Source organism: Carcharodon carcharias, chromosome 4 (genome assembly GCF_017639515.1).
Source record: "Carcharodon carcharias isolate sCarCar2 chromosome 4, sCarCar2.pri, whole genome shotgun sequence".
NCBI classification, from domain to species: Eukaryota; Metazoa; Chordata; class Chondrichthyes; order Lamniformes; family Lamnidae; genus Carcharodon; species Carcharodon carcharias.
Window position 1 is genome coordinate 76,318,466 of NC_054470.1, and position 20,401 is coordinate 76,338,866.

A 20,401-nucleotide genomic window follows, 5' to 3' on the forward strand; every position below is an offset into this window, starting at 1 on the left:
CCTCAGCTCCATCCACATCCTCACCTCCAGCCAAGGGGACACCTCCTCTGTTGAGGAGCTGGAAATAAGCAGCCTGGAAGACCCATCACAGCACTTACCACACCCTCCACCAACACAGAGATACATACCTCGGTGGGACCTAGATCTAGAGCAGTCTTGGATTCACAATCTGGTGGTCACCGCATGGACACGTGTCAGCAGCAGGAGAAGGCAAGTTCAGCTGAGCTCCCCAGAGCTCGGAGGACTGCTGGGGGAGAGACATCTGTGAGGTCCAAGTCAGATGACGAGTCTCAGGATTTGGCCTTCCAACTCATCCTGGAGAGTCAGCAGGAGTGGAAACATCACGCAAAGCTGTTGGGAGCCCTCAGTGGAGTGAGAGGAGTGTATCCACCTGCTCACTGGTGAAGTGGTGCCCACATGAGCCCAGATGGAGGTCTCCATGGGGAGGATGGTGGACGCCATAGAGACTCTAGTCCAGCAGAATGCAGAGATGGGTGCAGACCTGCACTCCATCGCAGTAGCCGTGGGTGAGTTATTGCAGTGGCAATGCAAGAGAGGATCGGGGCACCTTAACATCCCTCCAGGTGCTCCTCCCCCTCAAGGAGTCAGGCCAGGCATCTGAAGGGAAGAGAAACGGCAGGATCCGTGTCTGCCTCCGAATCCCCACCAACCACCCTCACCATCCCTTCTACCACTACCGTCAAACTCTCACCCTCTCACCCTACTACCTCACTCTGACCTCGTTCATTCTCATCATTCCACACCCACCCTCAGCTCGCTTCCCAGGAGGCAGCAGTGGGCTCATCAGAGCCCTCCCTTGTACATTCACCTGGGTATCCCCCCGCCCCCACCCCCCCACCGCCTATGGACCTCTTCCCCCATTCCTCCATTCCCCACCTCCCAGATATTTCCCCTTGGTCTTCCCTCCTCCCAGACTATACCCCCATTTAGCCCTTCCCCTTTCTTGACCCATTCAGAAACTCTTACTTCTTCCACCACCTTTAGTCCTTCCCCCCTCCTGACTATTTCCTCCAGGCTTTATTCTTCCTCCAGCACTACTCCTTCCCCCTTCTTGCCCCCTTCAGGCACCATTACTTTTTCCACGACCTTTAGTCTTTTCCCCTTCCCAACTCCTCCATCCACCCTTACTTCTTCCTCCAGCATTACTCCCTCCCCTCACTACACTCCTTCCTCACCCCAGATTCCCTCCCCTATCAACATCCCTTCACCCCCTGGACTCCCTGCCCTCTCTGCACTCCTTCCCCTCTCTGAACTCCTTCCCTTACACTTTCCATCCCCTTACACCTACCTTCCCCGTTGCCATTGTCTCCCTTGTTTCCCGTCCTCCCTCCATACTCCCTCTCCCTCCCCCAAACCTTCACCCCCACGCCTTCATTCCCCCCTCCCAACCTCACCTCAACCTGACAGCTGTTCCACTCCCAATTGATCCTAAACCTTCCTCTCCTAGCCCCTGGTACATCTTCCTCTCCCAAACACAGTTGTACCTTCCTCTCCAACCCCTTGACCATCATCCATTGTGAGCAGACCCTCAAAAGTGACTTTCCATCTTCTGTGAGCTGCTTCACAGCAGAACTATGTCCATGAAAATCCACCCAGCATGGTCTGGACATTCCTCCAGTGTGTCATTGCTGTCGGGCTCCAGGATCTTCTGCTCCTTTGATGTCCGCGATGTCAGAAGGCTCTAGTTGTAAGCCCAGACTTCAGCACATCACACTTGTCAAGACATGTTCTGCACCAGTGTTCAATCACGCCAACGTTGGTGGATGATTCCAGTGGGCTGGCCTTATAATAATATGCAGATGTATTACAATGAGGTTCCTGATGTCCGATGGAGGCGAATGCGGCCCGCCATTGATGGGCTGAGCAGACGATTGAAAACTAGTTTCACAACTATGTGAAACCAATTTCTGGCCTTCTCGCCATGTTGTCCGCTCACACTGCTGAGCATGCGGAGTACCGAAAATTCTGCCCTTGGTTGAGGGAACAGTACTCCAAAATGCAAAGGTAGAAAGTACATATTTAAGAATTTAGAAAAAAAAAAATCTTTGGTAGCTCCTTGACGTGATTAATTTAGTAAAATGTGAATGAATGCTTCCTATGTCATTATCTTCAGTGCTATCCTTTTCTTACTTACCTTTCTGTATTAGTTCATTGCCCTGTCTTCCTCCAAAACCAAGAAACACAATAATGTTTGCAGAATTCTCATCTTTTGGCAGCTATGTTCTTCAGTGTTCAACAAGGCATTTTTGGCCAGGCATTGTCCAATGGTCAGGAGTGAACTAACTTCAATTTGTTTTACATTTGTCTGCAGAAGCGCATGTTATTAATGAAACTTGATAGGCCCCAGTTGCATTGGTCTGTTGATTAAATATTGTCTGGAAAATAACCTAATCATGGAAAGACAAATATGAGTTGATAGTTATTGACAAGCTGGCCAGAATTTGAGATTTTGTGGGATTAGACATAATCAAGACCAGTAAACCGGTTTCTTTCAAAATGTACTTTTATGTCAAAAAACCCTGTGTTTGTTAGCTGAAAATTCCTGTGCATACTGAAGGGACAATTCCATCAGTTCAATTTGTCAGCAGTGAGCCGAGCACATTGGCCATGCATGTCCCATGAAACAACTAATTGTTAGAAAATCATCTGCATCAGCCAAGGCTTCTCAACAGCATGAACTTGGAAAATAATCCCAATGCATGGCTTTTGGAGCACACAGATGCTCAACATGGCTGCCAACTCTTCCACCCAGCCCTTCCTGCAATGATCGATTTAGATCCAAAAGCAAGCAGTTTCCATCCTCCATCTCCTTTTCTAACCTGGCTAAAAGCTACAATTATTGTGTGCAGACCAGTTGAGGAAATTTTGACCTTGAAATTTTTTGCATCCATTTTATGACCAAAAATGGGTGCAACACGGATCTGTTTCAGTCATCATCCTGCACCCCAAGGACACCTCATTCAACTTTGGGCTGGGTGTTTGCAGACACCGAAAAATTATTTCAAATTTGAAAAGAAGTGTTTTTGCAAAATCTATTTGCATGTCTAACAAATAGCATTTATGTGGCCTCTACAAGCAGAGTGTTTGTACATGTGTACTGATTTTTTTAAAGAAGCATTTGGGAATATTGTGTGCAATAAGTGAATTGGCCGCAGTAGAGTATGCAGTAGATGTTCAGGACACTAACCATGTTTTCATTGCTGATTTGCGTCATGGGCTTGAGTCCCATCGCTCAGTTTCTGCCCTGGGCACTCCTTGGTATTTGAATACAACATGAAGTTTGATTGCTCGGGATCAGTTGATATTGCTAAATACCAGCCGGAATTTAGTGGTCCTGTCGCTGCAGGGATGGAGCCATAAAATGCACCGAGCCATTCTAAACTTCATTAACTTCAGCGGGACCATAAACTCCTGCTGTCTTACAATTCCAACCATCATCACTTTCAGCATATTATCATGAAACTTGAGCAAGACAGGGGAGGCAGAATTTGACTCTAAGGATGGAGCAAATATATAAAGTTATGAGAGAGAATGAATTAATGACAAGATAATTTTGAACTGATCAGAAGTCCCTGCTGGGACAAGATTCATCTACAGTAAGCTAACCTGAGAGACTTGTTTATTTCCATGTACTTGCACCCTTCCCGTATAGAAGAGTGTCAAGTAGTGGAAAAATTTGCAAGTTGATTAGCAATCTGACAGGATACAATATGAATGATCCTTCCATGTCCACCACCATTATTAAATCAATCAGTATGGTTAGACCTATATGATTGGAGAATTTTCTGGGCTGACACAGCCCACATGATGAAGTGTATTCCCTAGATCCACCAGACATCTGAATCCCCACTTGATGCCAGCACAGAATCCAGTGTCAGAGCTCCAATTTCCACTGACCAGGGTGGTCGAGAACCAGATTTCAACACTGCAGTGCCTGACGAATAGAAGACCACAACCATTAAGCCACAGGCTGACTTCCACTTGAGAGAATGACTGCTTGTTAGACAGATGTGTGTGTTATGAACTGTGTTAATGAGCAGGTTAGAAATTGGATGATTAGACTGTTTCCCAGAGTTTCAATGGGATCCTTTTATGACAGATAAAGATCTCTCCTTTATCTTGGGAGATTATATTGCCATCTGTGACTAATGCCTTTGGCTCAAATGAAGTTTAAGTTTCTGTAGAATTTGTTCGCCTGCCAACTGGAGACAATTTCTGGAATCAAATATACCATCCAGATTCCAATATAGTGAGTGGTACGACAGAAACCTAGATTTAAGTATTCGTATAACATCTCAAGTGACAAGAAATGGGCATTCAATCCTGAATCAATAGCAATGTACAAACATCTTTACAAATGTATGCTTCCTTTCCAAATTACTTGTGTATTTTCTCTTCCTCCACCTTGTCTTTAAGCTTGGCTTGCATCTGCCATTCTCTTCACTACATCAAGCAAATCTTCGAAACTCTCTTTGTGCACAGCCTATCCAATGGAAACACTGCTCTAAAGAAGATGCTGAAGGTAAGCATTAGCACAGCTCAGTACTCAGTCATTAGCAAATCTTATATGCTATATTACACTTTCATTTTTCCCACTACAGCAGTTTAATAGTGCAGTCACACTGTTTTCTAACATTATTCCTTTCTTCAATGCTTTATCTCCAAGATTGGATTAAAATCCAATGATATCAGGAGGTAGTTTCAATAAATCTTTATCTGAATCATATATGGTGAAGCTTTAAGTTTTGTTTTTCAGAGAACCGTTACAATGTCATGAAGGACGGCGCTGATGCTGACTAAAGGATAATACAGAGCACAGACTGGCATGTAATCTGTCTTTTATTTCCCAGAGGATTTATCCCATTTATTCTCAAAAGAAATGAGAGGCATATTGCTTTGCACGGCCAGTTTTTGCTACATATATATGTTAGGCTTTTTTCAATAAATAAAAGCAAGCTGTTTAGAGCCTTTTCAATGAAAGTCTGGTACAGTTTGTAATCAAAAATGGGCATAATGATTTACATATATATGTTACAAAAAAGTAGTTTTCTTTGCAGGTTTAACTGCATGTTTTGTTAATGCAATAAAGCAATATGGGTGAGAGACAATGTGATCTGCAGTGTCATCTCACTGTAGAAACCAGGGCTGGAGTCAATAAGAAGCCATCAAATGTTATACAAACAGTTAAAATCCTTAATATGCCACCATCTTTTAGAATGATTGGAACACAGAATTAACTTAAAATACGGAGAATATATGAAAGGTTTACTTTTAACGGAAAACATTACAATGTATTCCCTTACTATATTTTATAATTTGCAACATTTTATATTTGAAAAAAGTAGATACAGTTAAACAGTTAAGTAAGAGAGTTTATTACTCCTTAGTAGAAACATAAGAATTGATTTTAAGTTGGGAAGGTTTGATGTGTGGGAGCCAGGCAGCAGACCCAGGAACATGAAGGAACATAGGAACAGGACTACGACATTCTGCCTTTTGAACCTGTTGTGCCTTTCCATTTAATTAGATCATGTTTGGTGTGATTCTTAAATCCATTGACCTATCATTGGTCAATATCTCTTCATAACTTTGTCTAACAAAAATCCAAATATCTCAGTTAGGGATTTTTAAAAATAAACTTCCTCAAAAAGCTGAGGTTAGAGAGATCCAGATTTTCACCATATTTTGTGTGAAAATGTGCTTTTAGACATCTGGCTCTAACTTTAAGATTCTGTCCTCTTGCTCTGGACTCCCCCTCGAGGAAATAGTTTTGCCCTATCTACCCTAAAAATCCTTCAAACATCTTAAAGCACTCAATTAACTAGCTCTACCACCTTCCATACTGAAGTGCTGGCAGGATTACAAGCCTTGTCTATGTAACTGAGACTCAGAAGTTAACCCCTTTAACCCCAGCATCATTTTGGTGGATCTGCACTCCCCTGCCACCTGAAAGTCCAGCATATCATTCAGGAGTTGTGGTGCCCAGAACTTGTACTACTTCAGCTTAACCATAGATTTTTACAACTGCAGCATATGTTCTGTTATATTTTTATTATTCATAAAGAACTAGGAACTAATTATAATATGAATATATATCCCAGGCTGCCACATTCACTGTTGTACTGGAGTCATTTGCCAAGTAACAACGTTCTTTAGATCTTTAGGTCATTAGTGTGTATCAGAAAAAGCAATGGTCCCAACATAAACGCCTGAGGACTTCCACTACAAACCTTCCACTAGTCGGAAAAGCATTAACCACTACTCGCTGTTTCCTGTCATTCAGCCAATTTAGTATCCATATTGCTATTTTCCTTTTTATTTCATCAGCCAAAACTTTGCTCACAAATCCACTGTGCAGTGCTGTATCAAATGCCTTTTGCAAGTCTTTGTATACCATATCAACAGCATTGCCCTCATTAACCCTCGCTGTCAGATCTTCAAAACACTTCAGCAAGTTAGTTAAACATGATTTCCCCTTAAGAAATCTATGCTGGTTTTCCTTAACTAACCTGACCATTGATTTTGCCCCTAAATATTGTTTCTCGAAGTTTCCCCACCATTGACATGAAACTGACTGGCCTGTAGTTGCTGGGCTTAATTTTATACCCTGTTCTGAGCAAGGAAGACTGAAAAATTATGGCCAGTGCCTTGAAATTTCATCTCTCACTTCCCTCAGTATCCTTCAATTTCATTTGGTCCTGGTACCTTATCAACTTTAAGGACAGATAGCCTATACAATGCCTCCTCCTTATCAATTTTAAACCCTTCTAGTGACTGAATTACCTCTTCCTTTCAGCATGTACTAGGCAGAATCTTCTTCCTTGGTAAAGAGAGGTTCAAAGTATTAATTTGGTGTGTTAGTAATGACCTCTGCCTCTATGCATAAATCACTTTGTTGGTCTCTAATCAGCCCCACTCCTCTTTTTATCACCCTTTTCCTATTTATAGGCTTACAGAAGACCTTGCAATTCCCTTTTATGTTATCTGCCCGGCTCTTTACATACTCCCCCTTTTCTGCTTTTCTTTCTTTTTTCACAACCCCTCTGAACCTGTTATATTCTGCCTGGTGGGGCAAGGAAGAATGTCCCAAATCCATCCCCGCCAGAATGGGGATCAAACCCCATGCTGTTGGCACCAATCTGATCCGCACCAGCCATCCAGCCAACTGAGTCAACTGGCTCCCCCCCAAGGAGTCCAAGTTGCTGTGGCAACATACACTTTTATGTGTATGTTGTAAACAGCCTGGACTATGATAAGGATCGTGGAGGCCCCAATTTCTTTCCATCATGTGGCTAACCAAGAATCTCTCTGGCTCTTAATGCCTGTCCAACAACAATGGTTTATGTTGGAAGGAATTACAAGCTGATACTCAACATGTTTGGCTGTGTTATGAATGCACCTTCCTTGGCCATCAAGTCCTGGAGTAGGACTTAAACCTGGAGCTTCTGGCACAGAGGCACGGATGTTAGCACTTCACCACAAGACTTGGGATTAAGCTAAACACAGACAAAAACATTGTGAAGTTGAGAGAATGCCATGCATTCGGTCTGATACACACACCTAACTGAGTCAAGCTAAATCCTGAAAAAGTCACAGCTGGGACTGACCTGAGATGGAAATTCCAAGAAACAAGAAAGAGTTGAGAAGTTTCCTTGCTTTGATCCAGTACTTGGGCTCTTTCATAACTCATGTCAGACTGCACAGTAAACCTGTGAGAACTGATGAAAGAAGATGTTGATTATCAGTGTCAGAGTCACATGAGAGAAGTTTCAACAAACGTTATGAAGTAGCCTTCAAAGAGACAAGCCTGTCACAGAAGGAAACTTGTCACTCTGCAATTAGATGCTTCTTCAATATGGACTGGGAGCAGCCCTGGTACAAGAGGGAAAACAGATATCACTCACACCCTAAGCTGTAACATCAGCTGAGACCAGATATGTCAACATAGAAAGAAAGATTTTGATAGTCATGCATGGATGTAATGAGTTCTATATGTACATCTCTATGGGAGAAAGCTTATAGTGGAGAGTGATCATCATTCAATCGAGCAGATATGCAAAAAAGAATCTGTGTTAAGTACCAGTAAGAGCCAGAGATTAATCTTGAGGCTTCAAAATTACTATTTCACTGTGAATTAAGCCAGGGAGAGAAATGGTGCTAGCAGAGGTCCATCTCAGTTGCCATGGGAAAAACATGAGATATAAGATCTGGGTGTAAAGATTCATCACCTAGTGAATGGAACACCACTGAAACTGAATCAAATTAGAGATGAGACCAGCAAATAATAAGAGTTACAAGTGCTCTCTCAGCAAGTGATCCAGGGTTGGCCTAAGATATAGCAAGCACAGCCAGCAATACAGCAGTATTTGTCTATCAGAGATGGCATCATGCTATCAGATGGCATTCTGCTAGCCATATCCAGACCAATCTTACTCAAAACGATGCAGGAAGAACCACTCCAGAAGATAGACAAAGGCCACATGGGAACGGAGAAGTGTAACCTCAAAGCCAAGTCAGCTGTGGGCGGGATAGGCATCTGCAAAGGCATCGAAAGAATGGTGTATACATGCAGTGTATACCAGAAGTACAAAAATACACAGAAGAAAGAGATGATAGTAACTGAAGTACCACCCAGACCATAGCATAACGTGGGAGCTGATTTATTCACATTCAATGAAGAATGGTATTTGTTGTTGCAGAATACTACTCAATGTTCCCTTTTATCTGAAAGGTGAAAGATTTGAGAGCTACAAAAAGCATGTAGCAGAACTATGAGTTCTGTTTGCTGAGCAAGATATTCCTGAAAGAATAATGTCTGACAATGGAGCCCAATTCACTTCCAGAGAAGTTAAGGAATTTGCTGAACATTATAGGTTTAATGTCATCACCTCATCACTACATTGCCCAAGGAGATGCAGGTTTATAGAAAAATAATTCCAGATGGTCAAGTGAACCTGCACAAAATTCTGAGAGACAAAGGAAGTTCCACTCCTTGCCTTATTGTTACTCCAATCTGCACCTCTCAAGCATGACATGAAATGGCCTGCAGAACTGTTGAATGTAGAAATTATAAGACAATTCTGCCAAGCAAGATACTCCCTCCAAGTGACCAGGAGGAAGTAAGGCAACAAGTCACTAATGTACAGGTAGAAAGGAAGTTCCAGTAACACTGGTACCAGCTGGAAATAAGAACAGTTCAGAACTGGCATTCCAGTAGAAATTACTAGTGATGGTACCAGTAAGCTGGATGGTGGTGCCAGCAATTCTGGCAGGCCAGTAGGAAATGCCAGTAATACTGGTGATATAGCTAGTACTGGTCTGAACTGGTTATTTTTCCAGTTTATCCACTGGTCTTTCAACTGAAGTCAATAACTCCCCCTTCCAATGTATATTTTTTTGGATGGTAATGCTCAATATTAATAAGTGTGATTCTGCAGATTGTCAAACAAAATACTCAGAATAAAAGTATGCATAAAAACTGTACAAATTTTATTGTGAAAAATGCCAAGCACACAAAATTAAAATTCCTCATTGATCACAGGGGGGAGAAAACACTCATAATGAAAGTTTCAGTAAAGAGTCAACAACTTTATTCCTGGAAAAGAAGTGAGAAAACACAAATATCTCTTGCGCATTATCATAATGCTGATTGATTTCAGGTCGAATTTGCTCACAGTTCAGATCCATTATTTTCTCTGTTATATAACTGATCAGCTTGCTTTGCCCCTTTGAGACCTCATCCTTGCTCAACCCCTTCTTCAAATGATGAGTGAAATGTGCTGCAGATGGGGAAAGAAAAGGTAAAACATAAGCTTTGATTCATTTAAACTGTTAAACAAATAGCAAGTTTAGTTGTCCTCTGGCCTGTCATGCATGCCCACTGCTGCTCACTGAGCTCCAGACCACCCTGCAATTGAACCTGCAGGGGCTCAAAAAACATGGCAGTGGTCTGCGTGCAAGATCTGTAATGCAGACTAAATTACAGTGCATATCAGACTGCATGAATGCAGATGATGTATGTCACCCCCTGTGATATCCACCACTTTTAAGGATGCATTGTGTGTGAATTGGCATGGGTTTTATCGGGAACATTCAGAAAATCATTCCTTCCCAACTATTAGAGTGTAAAGCACCTCTGCACATGCACTAGCCCCAGTTGTGTGAATAAATGTGGGTATAGCTTCAATCTTGCAGGCCTGGGCAGGGTTGTTGCTCTGAGAGACATGGGCATGGGCTGCAGTGTCCCCACACGTGATTGCTGTGGGCCTCGGGCTGCAACAGAAAGCAAGTGAAATAGCGTGTATGGCTCTTCAGCACTAAAATAGCTGTTGCATAAGGATTGCAGTTATCTAAATGCATATACTCTGCTTGCAGTTGCTGAAAAATTGCTCCTGGAGTCTACAGTTGAGCCTCAATAGCTCCTCCAAACTTTCCTGGAGGCCTTGATTGATCCCGGAAAACTCCTCCAGCTTCTGCTGGAGGGCTGCCTTGTCTGCCTCGAACCTCTGAATGATCAGTAGTTCTTCCCAGTTCTGGGGGTTTCTGCACAATCTTCCGGTTGCATTGCTGCCTTGGAAGTACTAGCTTTATTACTTTTGGTCACTAGATGTTGGAACATCACACTTCTCAATTTCTTGCGTTGGGTGGCATGTGTTCAGGCAATTTTATCCTTCTATCAGAAAAAAGTAATTTGGTATTCACAAGGTTGTTGGCATTTTTGATGTGAGCATGCTTACAAGCTCCATGCACTATTTGCTTTTAGGCAGATACCCAGAAGGAAAAGTAATTCAGACCGGTACTCTTATTTCCCAGTTTTCACTGGTGTTCCATTTTAAGGTATACAAGATCAGTTCAGACCAGTATTCTTATTTCCCAGTTTTCACTGTTTTTCCATTCTGGGTAATTGTTTATGTAGGTCTATGAGAATACAATATTAGCTAACGCGATGATAAACAGTAAGTAGAGAGCTGCACTTGTATCCTGGTCTCAGTAGCATCTTCCAAAGCCGTCTTTGCTTGAAGGGTTGTGAGGGGTACATCATTGGTACTGGCCACTCTCTACAGTGATGTCCCAAACATTTGGGAATTGGATGCATGTTGATTCCTTTTGCTCCTTGAGACCTTCGCTGGATTCTGTAGACGAAGAGAAGCCTCAACATGTCTCAAAGACACACTTAATTTGCAATGGCCTTGAGCACAAAATTTCAGCTTTTCCACTGAGATTTACCTCCAAGCAAAAGGATCTGTCCTAAAAGACATCATCCGAAATCTGGTTCTCCTTGCCCGAATCGTAGCCAATCGAGGTGCCGCCCCTCACCTGGAGTCAGCTTATCTTATACACCTTTAACTCATAGTGGGTCTTGTGCAGGACAAAATCCTGCAGACTTGCTTATCATCCAGGAATCGGACGTAAGCAAACTTTGCTGCACCAGCCATTCTTGGTTCCTAGAGATATGGATTGGATTGATTGGAGAAATCATTGCCAAAAATAAGCTCTTTTCTCCTGTGTTTCAAAAAGCATGTCTCCATTATCCCCACTCTATGACAGAATTTTGCCCTCTGTTGGCGTGCAGGCCCCACCAGCTCGGCAGCAGGTGAACAGCCGACCCCTGCCACCGAAAAAGGGCCCATCGCTATTTTGAGTGGGCGGGCCAATTAAGGTTTATTATGCGCTTCCTCTGCAGGGGGGAAGGGAATCCCCAGCTGTCAAAGTGTGCTCTTTTGCGCATGTGCGCGAAAGAGTGCACTGCTCCCTGAGGCAAAGTTCTGTTTCAGGGAGATTCGTGACAGGTAAGTAAAGACTGAAAGTAGAAAAATATTAAAATTATTAACACGTTCCCCTCATGTGACAATGTCACACGAGATGGGACATGTTAATAATAATGCTTAAAATTTATTACATTTTTAAAAAACAGACATGAAACTTCATCCTGCCAGTGTCTGAAGTTTCATGAATAATCTGGAGCCCGCTGGGGCTCCTGGCCTGCCTACCAGCCTTACGTTTGGATGGGCAGGTAATTAATTATCTTAACTAGCCTGTCAATGGCCTCAATTTAAAGGGACCGGGATGACGTCAGGGATTCCTCCCGATGTCATCCCGCGTCATTTTCCCCTCGGCAAGTGGGCCCTGTCCCCAAATCGCTGAGGGGAAATCCTGGCCTATATCTCTCCTCAGCTAACCAATCCCCCCTTCCCACCTGGAGGGCTTTCTGCCCCCTATCTCTCTTCAGCCTTCAAACTCTCCTCCTCTCTCCTTCCACCTCCAAGCTGTCACCTCTCTCTCTCTCTCTCTCTCCAGTCTTAACTCTCTATCCCCTCTCCCTCCAGCCTCCAAACTCTCCCCCTCCCTCCAGCCTCCAAAATCTCCCCCAATACCCCTCTCTCCACTAAACTGTCCCCCATCCCACTCCCTCCAGCCTCATGGCCTTGGGCCCCAATGATGCAGCCGAATTCCAGGGCCTCTCCCTGATTCAGGCCTCCCCTGGGGGAAAGAGTAAGGGTGAAAGGGTAAGGGGTTGGGGGGGGCGGTGGTGGTTGGCCAGTGGAAGCAGCAAGTTAAGAACTGAAAGAACTTCTTGCCAGAATTACAAAGTCAGTGATTGAGTAAAGAGGGGTGAGAGAAGCATTCACTGATGTTTGGTGAATTGACAGTGGGTGCAATATAGCTGAAGACGGCTGAGAAGTACTGGTACCTGAACTGGTGGCCACTCGGAAACTGGAAGCCTCAACTGGAATTCAGAATGGTTCAAAAGAATTGACAGTTTATTAGTCGCTTCCATTAAAATCCAGTTGAGACCAGTTAAGCACCAGTTAGTGTCAGTTCAGCCCAGTTCAGGCTTCAACTGCTCTGAACTGCTTTTTCCCTCTGGGAAGGTGATCAGCATTTCAACAAGCATGCTTGTTCAAAAAGCATAATTTACCGAAAGGACAAACTGTATATGTACAGGAGCCAATTATGAAAACCTGGAACCCACAAAAGTTGTTGATGAATCTGAGACTCAAAGGCCATATAGCATTGAGACCGAAACTGGTAAGCTGATGCGGAGGAGCATCATTCAACCTACACCTGAGCCAGAAGAGTAGAAAAGATTATCAACCATACCAGCAATATCACAAACCAATGAGGCAATATCAACAGCATCATTAACAAGTGGTGCAACATCAACAATGTCACTATCATGTGACACATTAGCAACATGAAGCATGACACTTACAACGCCAGGAGCAACATGCACAAAAACACCTGTGCAGCATGCCAACTCACTACTAATAGTGATGAACGCCAAATATACAAGATAGAGACACAATATCCTACCACCCAAGTAAAAACATGAATGTTTTTTTCCTGAGAAAACAATCTATTACAGATTTTTAAAGGGTTCTGTTTATTTATAAAAGTCAATTGTTAATCTTCTTTACTTCAGCAAAATAAGTTAATGATTGATATGGAGGCAATGTATATTTTTTAAAGAAATAGGGAAGCTACATTAGTAAATTATTCGTAAAGGACCAGGAATTCATTTTAAAGTGAACATATATCTCAGAGTGCCACATTCACTTCACTGAAGTCATGTGCTGAGTAATAATGTAACAATCTGTCATTCCACCAGCCACATGGAGAGCTGAAAGAAATACACTCAGTGAAGCTCCAGCATTTTAAGTCTAAAGTGTAATTATGTCCAATTTATGGCAATCAGAAGACATAATGCCTTCTGCCCCTTGTGTTCCAGCCCGCTTGAAATAAAAGCCTGCATTCCATTAGCCTTCTTATTTTTTTGTGCCTTCCCAATTGCTTTTCACAATGTTTGTACATAGAACCCTATAAATCTCTCTGTTCACCCATAGTTCCTAGTTCCATTTAGAAAATACTCTGTTTTGTCTTTCTTAAATATAAAATAGATGACTTCACACTTCTCAACACTGAATTCCATTTTGCGTAGATTTGCCCGCTCACTTAATTTACTAAAGTCCTTTTGCAACGTTTTGCTACCATCCATACTATTTACTGTGCCACCTAACTGAAGGTAGTGAGATCAGGCCTATTTTAATTTCAGGATCTGATTTACATTTTTTAAATCAATCTCTTGCCCAAAGCTGGCTGGAAGGCTGTCAGGGCCAGGAGCAAACGTGGGAATTAATGTGGAGCCTTATGTCGCTGAGGGTTGAGGAGATCAATTTCCAGCATAAGGTGAGTGCTGGGGAGGGACTTTCAGATGCCAGTCAAGGAAGAAGAGGCAAAGACAGTGTTGGAAACACTCCAGCTTCCCCTGGCCCATAGGGTTCCACATAAATTCACATTTTTTAAACCTATCTTGTTCTCATCTGGCCACTGTACAGACTGCCACACCACAGTTGAGTTGTGCTGACTTTGTGCAGGCCTTCTGAATCTGCGAATTAATATGAGATTGCAATGCCAATGGTGTCATCAGGCTGCAGCTTTTAGATTGAAATCAGACCCCTGCCTGTCAAACGCAAAAGCATTGGCTGTCTTCACAGTCGATGAAGGTAACATATCACTGGGCAGAAATGGTGCAGAGAAATTTAAGTGTCCATGTATAAGAATCATTAATGCTAGTGGACGGTCATGAAGAATAAATAAAAGAACTCATGAAATGCTAGTCTTTATCTGAGGAGCTTTGGGATACAAAATAAGTTTTGTATAAAGCTTTGGTTGAGCTTGGATGATATTAACCCCACATACCTATTGTTACTATTTAAAATTGACTTCATAGGAACAGGGAATATCACTTGGCCCAACATGCTGGCTGAACCATTCTGGTAAACTTTCAATTCAAAGTTTGCTGTCTTTTCTATATTGCCAGCTTTCATAAATAGGTTTCCACCTCCCTTTTACTCACATCAGTGGATTTTACAGCTACAATGTGCTACAGTCATGCAAGCATTCATCTGGGGGAATTTTTGCTGCATTGAAAGTTAAGACAGATTACCTTGAATTCCAAGAAATTACTGTTTAGAAAGTGTTGGCTGAATTTCACAGGTCCCACTGGGCAGGGGATTCAGCATTCCGAAACTTGTGGTACTTAGTTTATCAGTCTGTCCTCACTCAAGATTCACAACCCCTATTTTGCTGGAGGTCTGTAAATCATATATTAGACCCTGTAAAATTTCAGGTACCTCATGAAAAGAGGCTCTGGCTTTTGGTACAAGTCATTGAGTTGCTTAACCAGTGTTTCTTGAAAGGACTGCTACAGATCGTTCACAGGGACAGCAGAGGCAAGGGGTTCTTTTTATATGGAAAGGGACAGCATCAGTGGCCCAGCCACCGTTGATCTCTTCATTCTCTCTATCCTGATTGTCATTTATCCTTTCAGCTGCAAATTCCAGGACAGCTCCACAAAGGAGCCGAAGAATTTCCCACACCTCCCCCCTCCCATTCATCAGTAAACTGCTTGGGTGCACTACCTCAACACTTGCAGCTCATTGATACCACACAAATGAATCCCCAGCATTAATAATCTGGCCTTTCCATAAAGGCCTGCTTCAATACCCACTCTGTGCCCATGCAATGAAAGTTAAATTGTTCTCACCTGATTTCGAGCAATCCATGTTGATAACACCCCTTCAACAGAGATCAGAAGAAGAGGTGCACAGGCACGAACCAGGGTCCTCAAATAGACAATATAAAACCAATATCTCAGCATAGGAAATCATGTTTGATACCAGCTTATCTTCAGTGCTTGATGAGATGTCCATTCATGAGTTGAGCATATAGTTTCCCCAAGTTAACGTGTACAACATGTAATATTTAAAGAATCAGGAAGACCCTACCAGCTAGGTGAGTTATCTTTTCTCAAAGCATTTTCCCTTGGTAACTGGTAAACTGAAATATTCATATAATCAATATCAGTATACTGACAGTGTAAGGAGGATAAACAGAGCCACTATTAAAGGAAAGGTTGAAAATCTAATTTGCTCCCCAGAAGGCAAAATAACAGTTTGGACCAGTGCTCCTATTTCCCAGTTTTTACTGATGTTCCATGTTAAGGTATACAAGACCAGTTCGGGCCAGAATCCTTATTTCCCAGGTTTTACTGTTTTTTCCTTCTGGGTCTGAGGCTAAGTTTTCACTCAAGGCTAATGAGCAGAGAAGGTGGATCATTTAAAGGGAAGGTAATACTTGGGCAAATCAACCTTGATCCAGGATCTTCAAAACGGAGAGGAGGCAGTGATGAATAATTCCATGGACCAGCTTTCATTACCCACTCACATTCCTTGAAGGCATTGGAATATCATTCTTTTCATGAGGTGCAAATATTAATTAGATATTATATAATTATTTTTATTTTATTTTTAAATAAACTAAATGGGTACTCAGCAAGGGAAAATAACTAGGTTTAAATTGTTTTGAATTGCACACAGTAATATTGCAAATTGGAAGGTCAGACAATGAAGGACAGAAAATTTAATTTAATTTCCTCACAAAATATATTGATCAATATTTCTTCATATTGATAGATGCAGGCACTTGAAGGAATAATGACGTAAATCACATCTGCTTTCAGAAACTGTATCAATCAATTTTGCTGATTTTAATTGTTAAAGCTGATAATATTTTCTTGAAGATCAACTTGTTTCAAAGCAATTTTAAAGCCATAAAGAGTGTTTAAGAATATTGCTATTTTTTATTTCCAGGGCTGTGCCTTTTATTGGGGATTCACCATTTGGATGGCTTATTATATCAATCACCCTCTATACACACCTCCCAGTAGGTACAGCATTTATTGCATGATTTAGGATTCAGCTGTCAAGAATTGTTTTCCAATTTTATGTTTCATTTTAGATTTTGCAAATGCTTATTCAATAAGTAATTCAGCGAATAAAGTGATTTGTTTCATCCATGTGCCAAAGATGCTTATACCAGTACTATAATTGATAGTAATCAGTGAAGTATAAATGATAAGGATTGTGATCACTATCCCCAGTTGTGGAGAATTATACAGTGACTACCCTTCAAAAGTAATTAATCAATGATGAGGTGCTTTGGGACATGCTGGCGACATCATATATGAAAGTGCTTTCCTTTTTGTCTCTTTTCTTTACATTTACTTTGTTTATTGTTAGCTTATTGAAGGTGTTAGATTTCTTTTGAATAGTGCTTGATGGTCCCATCAACTATATTGAAGTATGCAACTGTGGACAAGTACACCTTCCATCCAAAGTAACATATTTTGATTTGTTCTGGACAAGAAAGTTTTATTGTAAGGATAAGTTTAGGGGAATATCATGCCCACCAGTCTACAGCTGTTCAGACAATCTAGGGAAGTGGGAGGTGTAATTGGACAGCACTCGCCCAGCATTCTGGCTGGAGTATTTACTTGGACACAATCAGTGCCAGTCAAGTAGGAGACAGATAGTGCAGTCTTCAAAGGAAAACAGAAAATGCTTAAAATACTCATAAGTTAGGTATCATCTGCGGTGAGAGAATCAGAGTTATCATTTCAGGTCAATGACATTTCATCAGAACATAAATAAATTATCAATATAACAGGTTTTAAACAAGTACAGAGGCAGGAAAAGTGTATGTTGGGGCTAAAATAAAAGCAAAAATTGCTGGAAAATCTCAGCAGGTCTGACAGCATCTGTGGAGAGTGAAAAAGAGTTAACATTTCGGGCCGTATAACTCTTTAGAGCTAAAGCAAAGTAGAAGTGTGATGGATGTTGTACTGTTTAAAAGGGGGTGGAGCAAGTGGAGCAAGATAGAAGGTCAGGGATAGATGGGAACTAAGGAGAGATCAACAAAGATGTAATGGACACAAGACAAAGGGAATGTTAATGGTAGTGGTCAGGACTAAAGAAGGTGCTGATTGTGGCAGAATGTGTTAATAGAAGAACAAAGGTGAGCACTTTGTGAAAGCACAACATAGGGAGGAATTGTATGGCCCCTTCTCGGCGGGGGTGGGGCTGTAAAATGCGACAAGCCATTCAAAAGCTCATTGGCTTCTGCGGGACTATAAAATCCCGCCATCTAAAATTACGACCATAGAAACAGCCATGGGGGGCTGCGGTGAAAGGATAAAAAATGAATGAATCAATAAAAATAAATAATAAAAGTGAAAAGACATTAAAATTAAAATTGACAAAAAAAAATTGCTTCCAATTTCCATGCCTCTCTTCCCTTCACATTGGTCCATCTCCGACACTTCCCTTCCTTGACCTCTCTGTCTCCATTTTCAATGATAATCTGTCCACCAATGTTCATTACAAGCCCACCGACTCACACAGCTACCTCGATTACAGCTCCTCACACCCTGCTTCCTGTAAAGACTCCATCCCATTCTCCCATTCTCCCAGTTCCTCTGCCTCCATCGCATCTGTCCCAGTGATGCTACCTTCCAAAACTATGCTTCTGTCATGTCTTCCTTTCTCCTAAACCGAGGATCCCCCCACTGCCCCCCTGTGATTGACAGGGCCCTCAATCAGATCTCCCGCACCTCTGCCCACACCTCTTTGCTTTCTTCCCAGAGCCAGGATAGGGTCCCTTTTGTCCTCAATGTTCACCCCATCAGCCTCTGCATTCAAAGGATTATCCTCTGCCATTTCTGCCAATTCCAGCATGAAACCAACGCCAAACACATGTTCTCCCCACTCCCCTGTCAGCATTCCATAGGGACCGTTCCCTCTGGGACACCCTGGTCCGCTCCTCCATCACCCCATCTCCTCATCCCTTTCTCATATCACCTTTCCATGCAACCGCAGAAGGCACAATATCTGCTCCTTTACCTCCTCCCTCCTCACTGTCCAGACACTGTCCAAACACTCCTTTCGGGTGAAGCAGCACTTCACTTGCACCTCCTTCTCAGAGCTATTATTATATGGGGAATTTTGTTTGACAAGGGGAGAGGAGGCTGAGCTGTTGCATTGAACTCAGGGGCAGAATATTAAGCTCGGCAGGTGGGCGCATACACAACCCAGCCAAGTGTAAAATGACTCTCGATGACGTCAGGCGAGAGCGCCAATGTCATCATGCAGACCTGCGATATTTAGTTCGGCGGTTGCATGTCAGAGTCGGCAATTAAATTCAAACTTACACTGCCCAGCCAACCTAATGGTTGGCGAGCAGGCAAAAAGGCCAAGCGGCCTTTGCACTTATTAGGAAACCTCATCCAAGGGTAGGATGAGATTTCCTAAAGCAAATAAAAATTTCAAATAAAAACTTTACACTTGAATTAAAGATATGTCCCTGCTCATGTGACAGAGTCACACGAGTGGACATGTTTTATGACATTTTTATTTTCTTTATTTTTTTTTTATAAACAGTGCTTCATCTCCCTGAGGCACAGAGCTGCCTCAGGGAGAATACTCAGCATTCATTCACACGCATGTGCAAAGTTTGCGCTCCGCCCGTTCGCCCTCCTCCCCCCACCCACACAGGCAGTACTGAGTGCTGCCTTTCATGTCTCATGCTGGACAGGCCTTAATTGGCCCACCAGCATGAAATCGCTGTACAGTGCTGATCACGGGCAGCGGTCGGCTTCCTGAACGCCCACACTGAGCCCGCACGCCAAGGGCAAAATTCTGCCCCAGGTGGCGGTTGCCCAGGAAGTTTGGGACATGGCTATCCGAGGAAGGGAGGTCAGGTTGTGGCGGCCGTAAGAAGGGTCGTGGGGGACAGAGGGAGGAAGCTAGATCACAGAGGGAAGGTCAATCTCTGCTGAAGGCAGCTCAAGCATGATAGAGAGGCAGTTAAGGGTGGTCGAAGACAGGTCAACGGTGAGGCTAGGGGAATTGTGGGTAACTATGCAGGTCAAGTGCGATAGAGGGAGAGTCGAGGATGATGGTTGGCAGGGGTGGCAGACAGTTGATCAAGGGTGATGGTAGGTGGCTCGAGGGTCAGAGATGACAGGGGCTAGAGTGATGAATGGAGGATCGAGGGTGATGGAGAGAAGGTCAAAGGTGACTGAGTGAAGTTGCAGGGTGATGGTTTGCAGCTCCAGGGATCCACGTGTGGCAGGTGGGATGTGGGTGGCAACAGTTCAAATTCAAAATATCCTATCAGGCAGGATTGCAGGGAGTGGACGCCTGTCCAGATTACATTTAAATATGGCGCCCAGATCATCAACCACATGAGGCAATGGCAGGGTTGGGAACTCACTGCCCACCCACATTGCACAATTGGCCATGCTCTTTGGGCTGCCATGTGATTGCGCTTGGCCAACCGCCTCTCGTCCACTAAGAAGTCCCACTCACTTCCAGTCCCCTGGCCGAGAGATTCGCTGCTGCAACAAGATTCCATAAAGGGAATCTTTCAGGTTGGGTTCACTGTTCATGTTGCTGCCAAATAAATCTACCATCGTGGGAAATCAGGGAGAAAGGTCTTCAGTGGCAGGAGTTACAGATACACAAAGTAAGATGGTTGTGGT

General features: G+C 42.9%; 1 protein-coding gene across 4 annotated transcripts in view; it reads left to right on the top strand.

Annotated features, from left to right (window-relative positions):
* LOC121277388 (trans-2,3-enoyl-CoA reductase-like) overlaps positions 1-20,401 on the top strand; it is a 204,681-nt gene that overhangs the window by 124,520 nt on the left and 59,760 nt on the right. For all 4 annotated transcript variants that reach the window (XM_041186799.1, XM_041186800.1, XM_041186798.1 and 1 more), the window contains exons 6-7: positions 4,438-4,543; positions 16,674-16,746. In XM_041186799.1, coding sequence (XP_041042733.1) covers positions 4,438-4,543; positions 16,674-16,746 — 179 coding nt within the window. The remainder of the gene's footprint in view (positions 1-4,437; positions 4,544-16,673; positions 16,747-20,401) is intronic.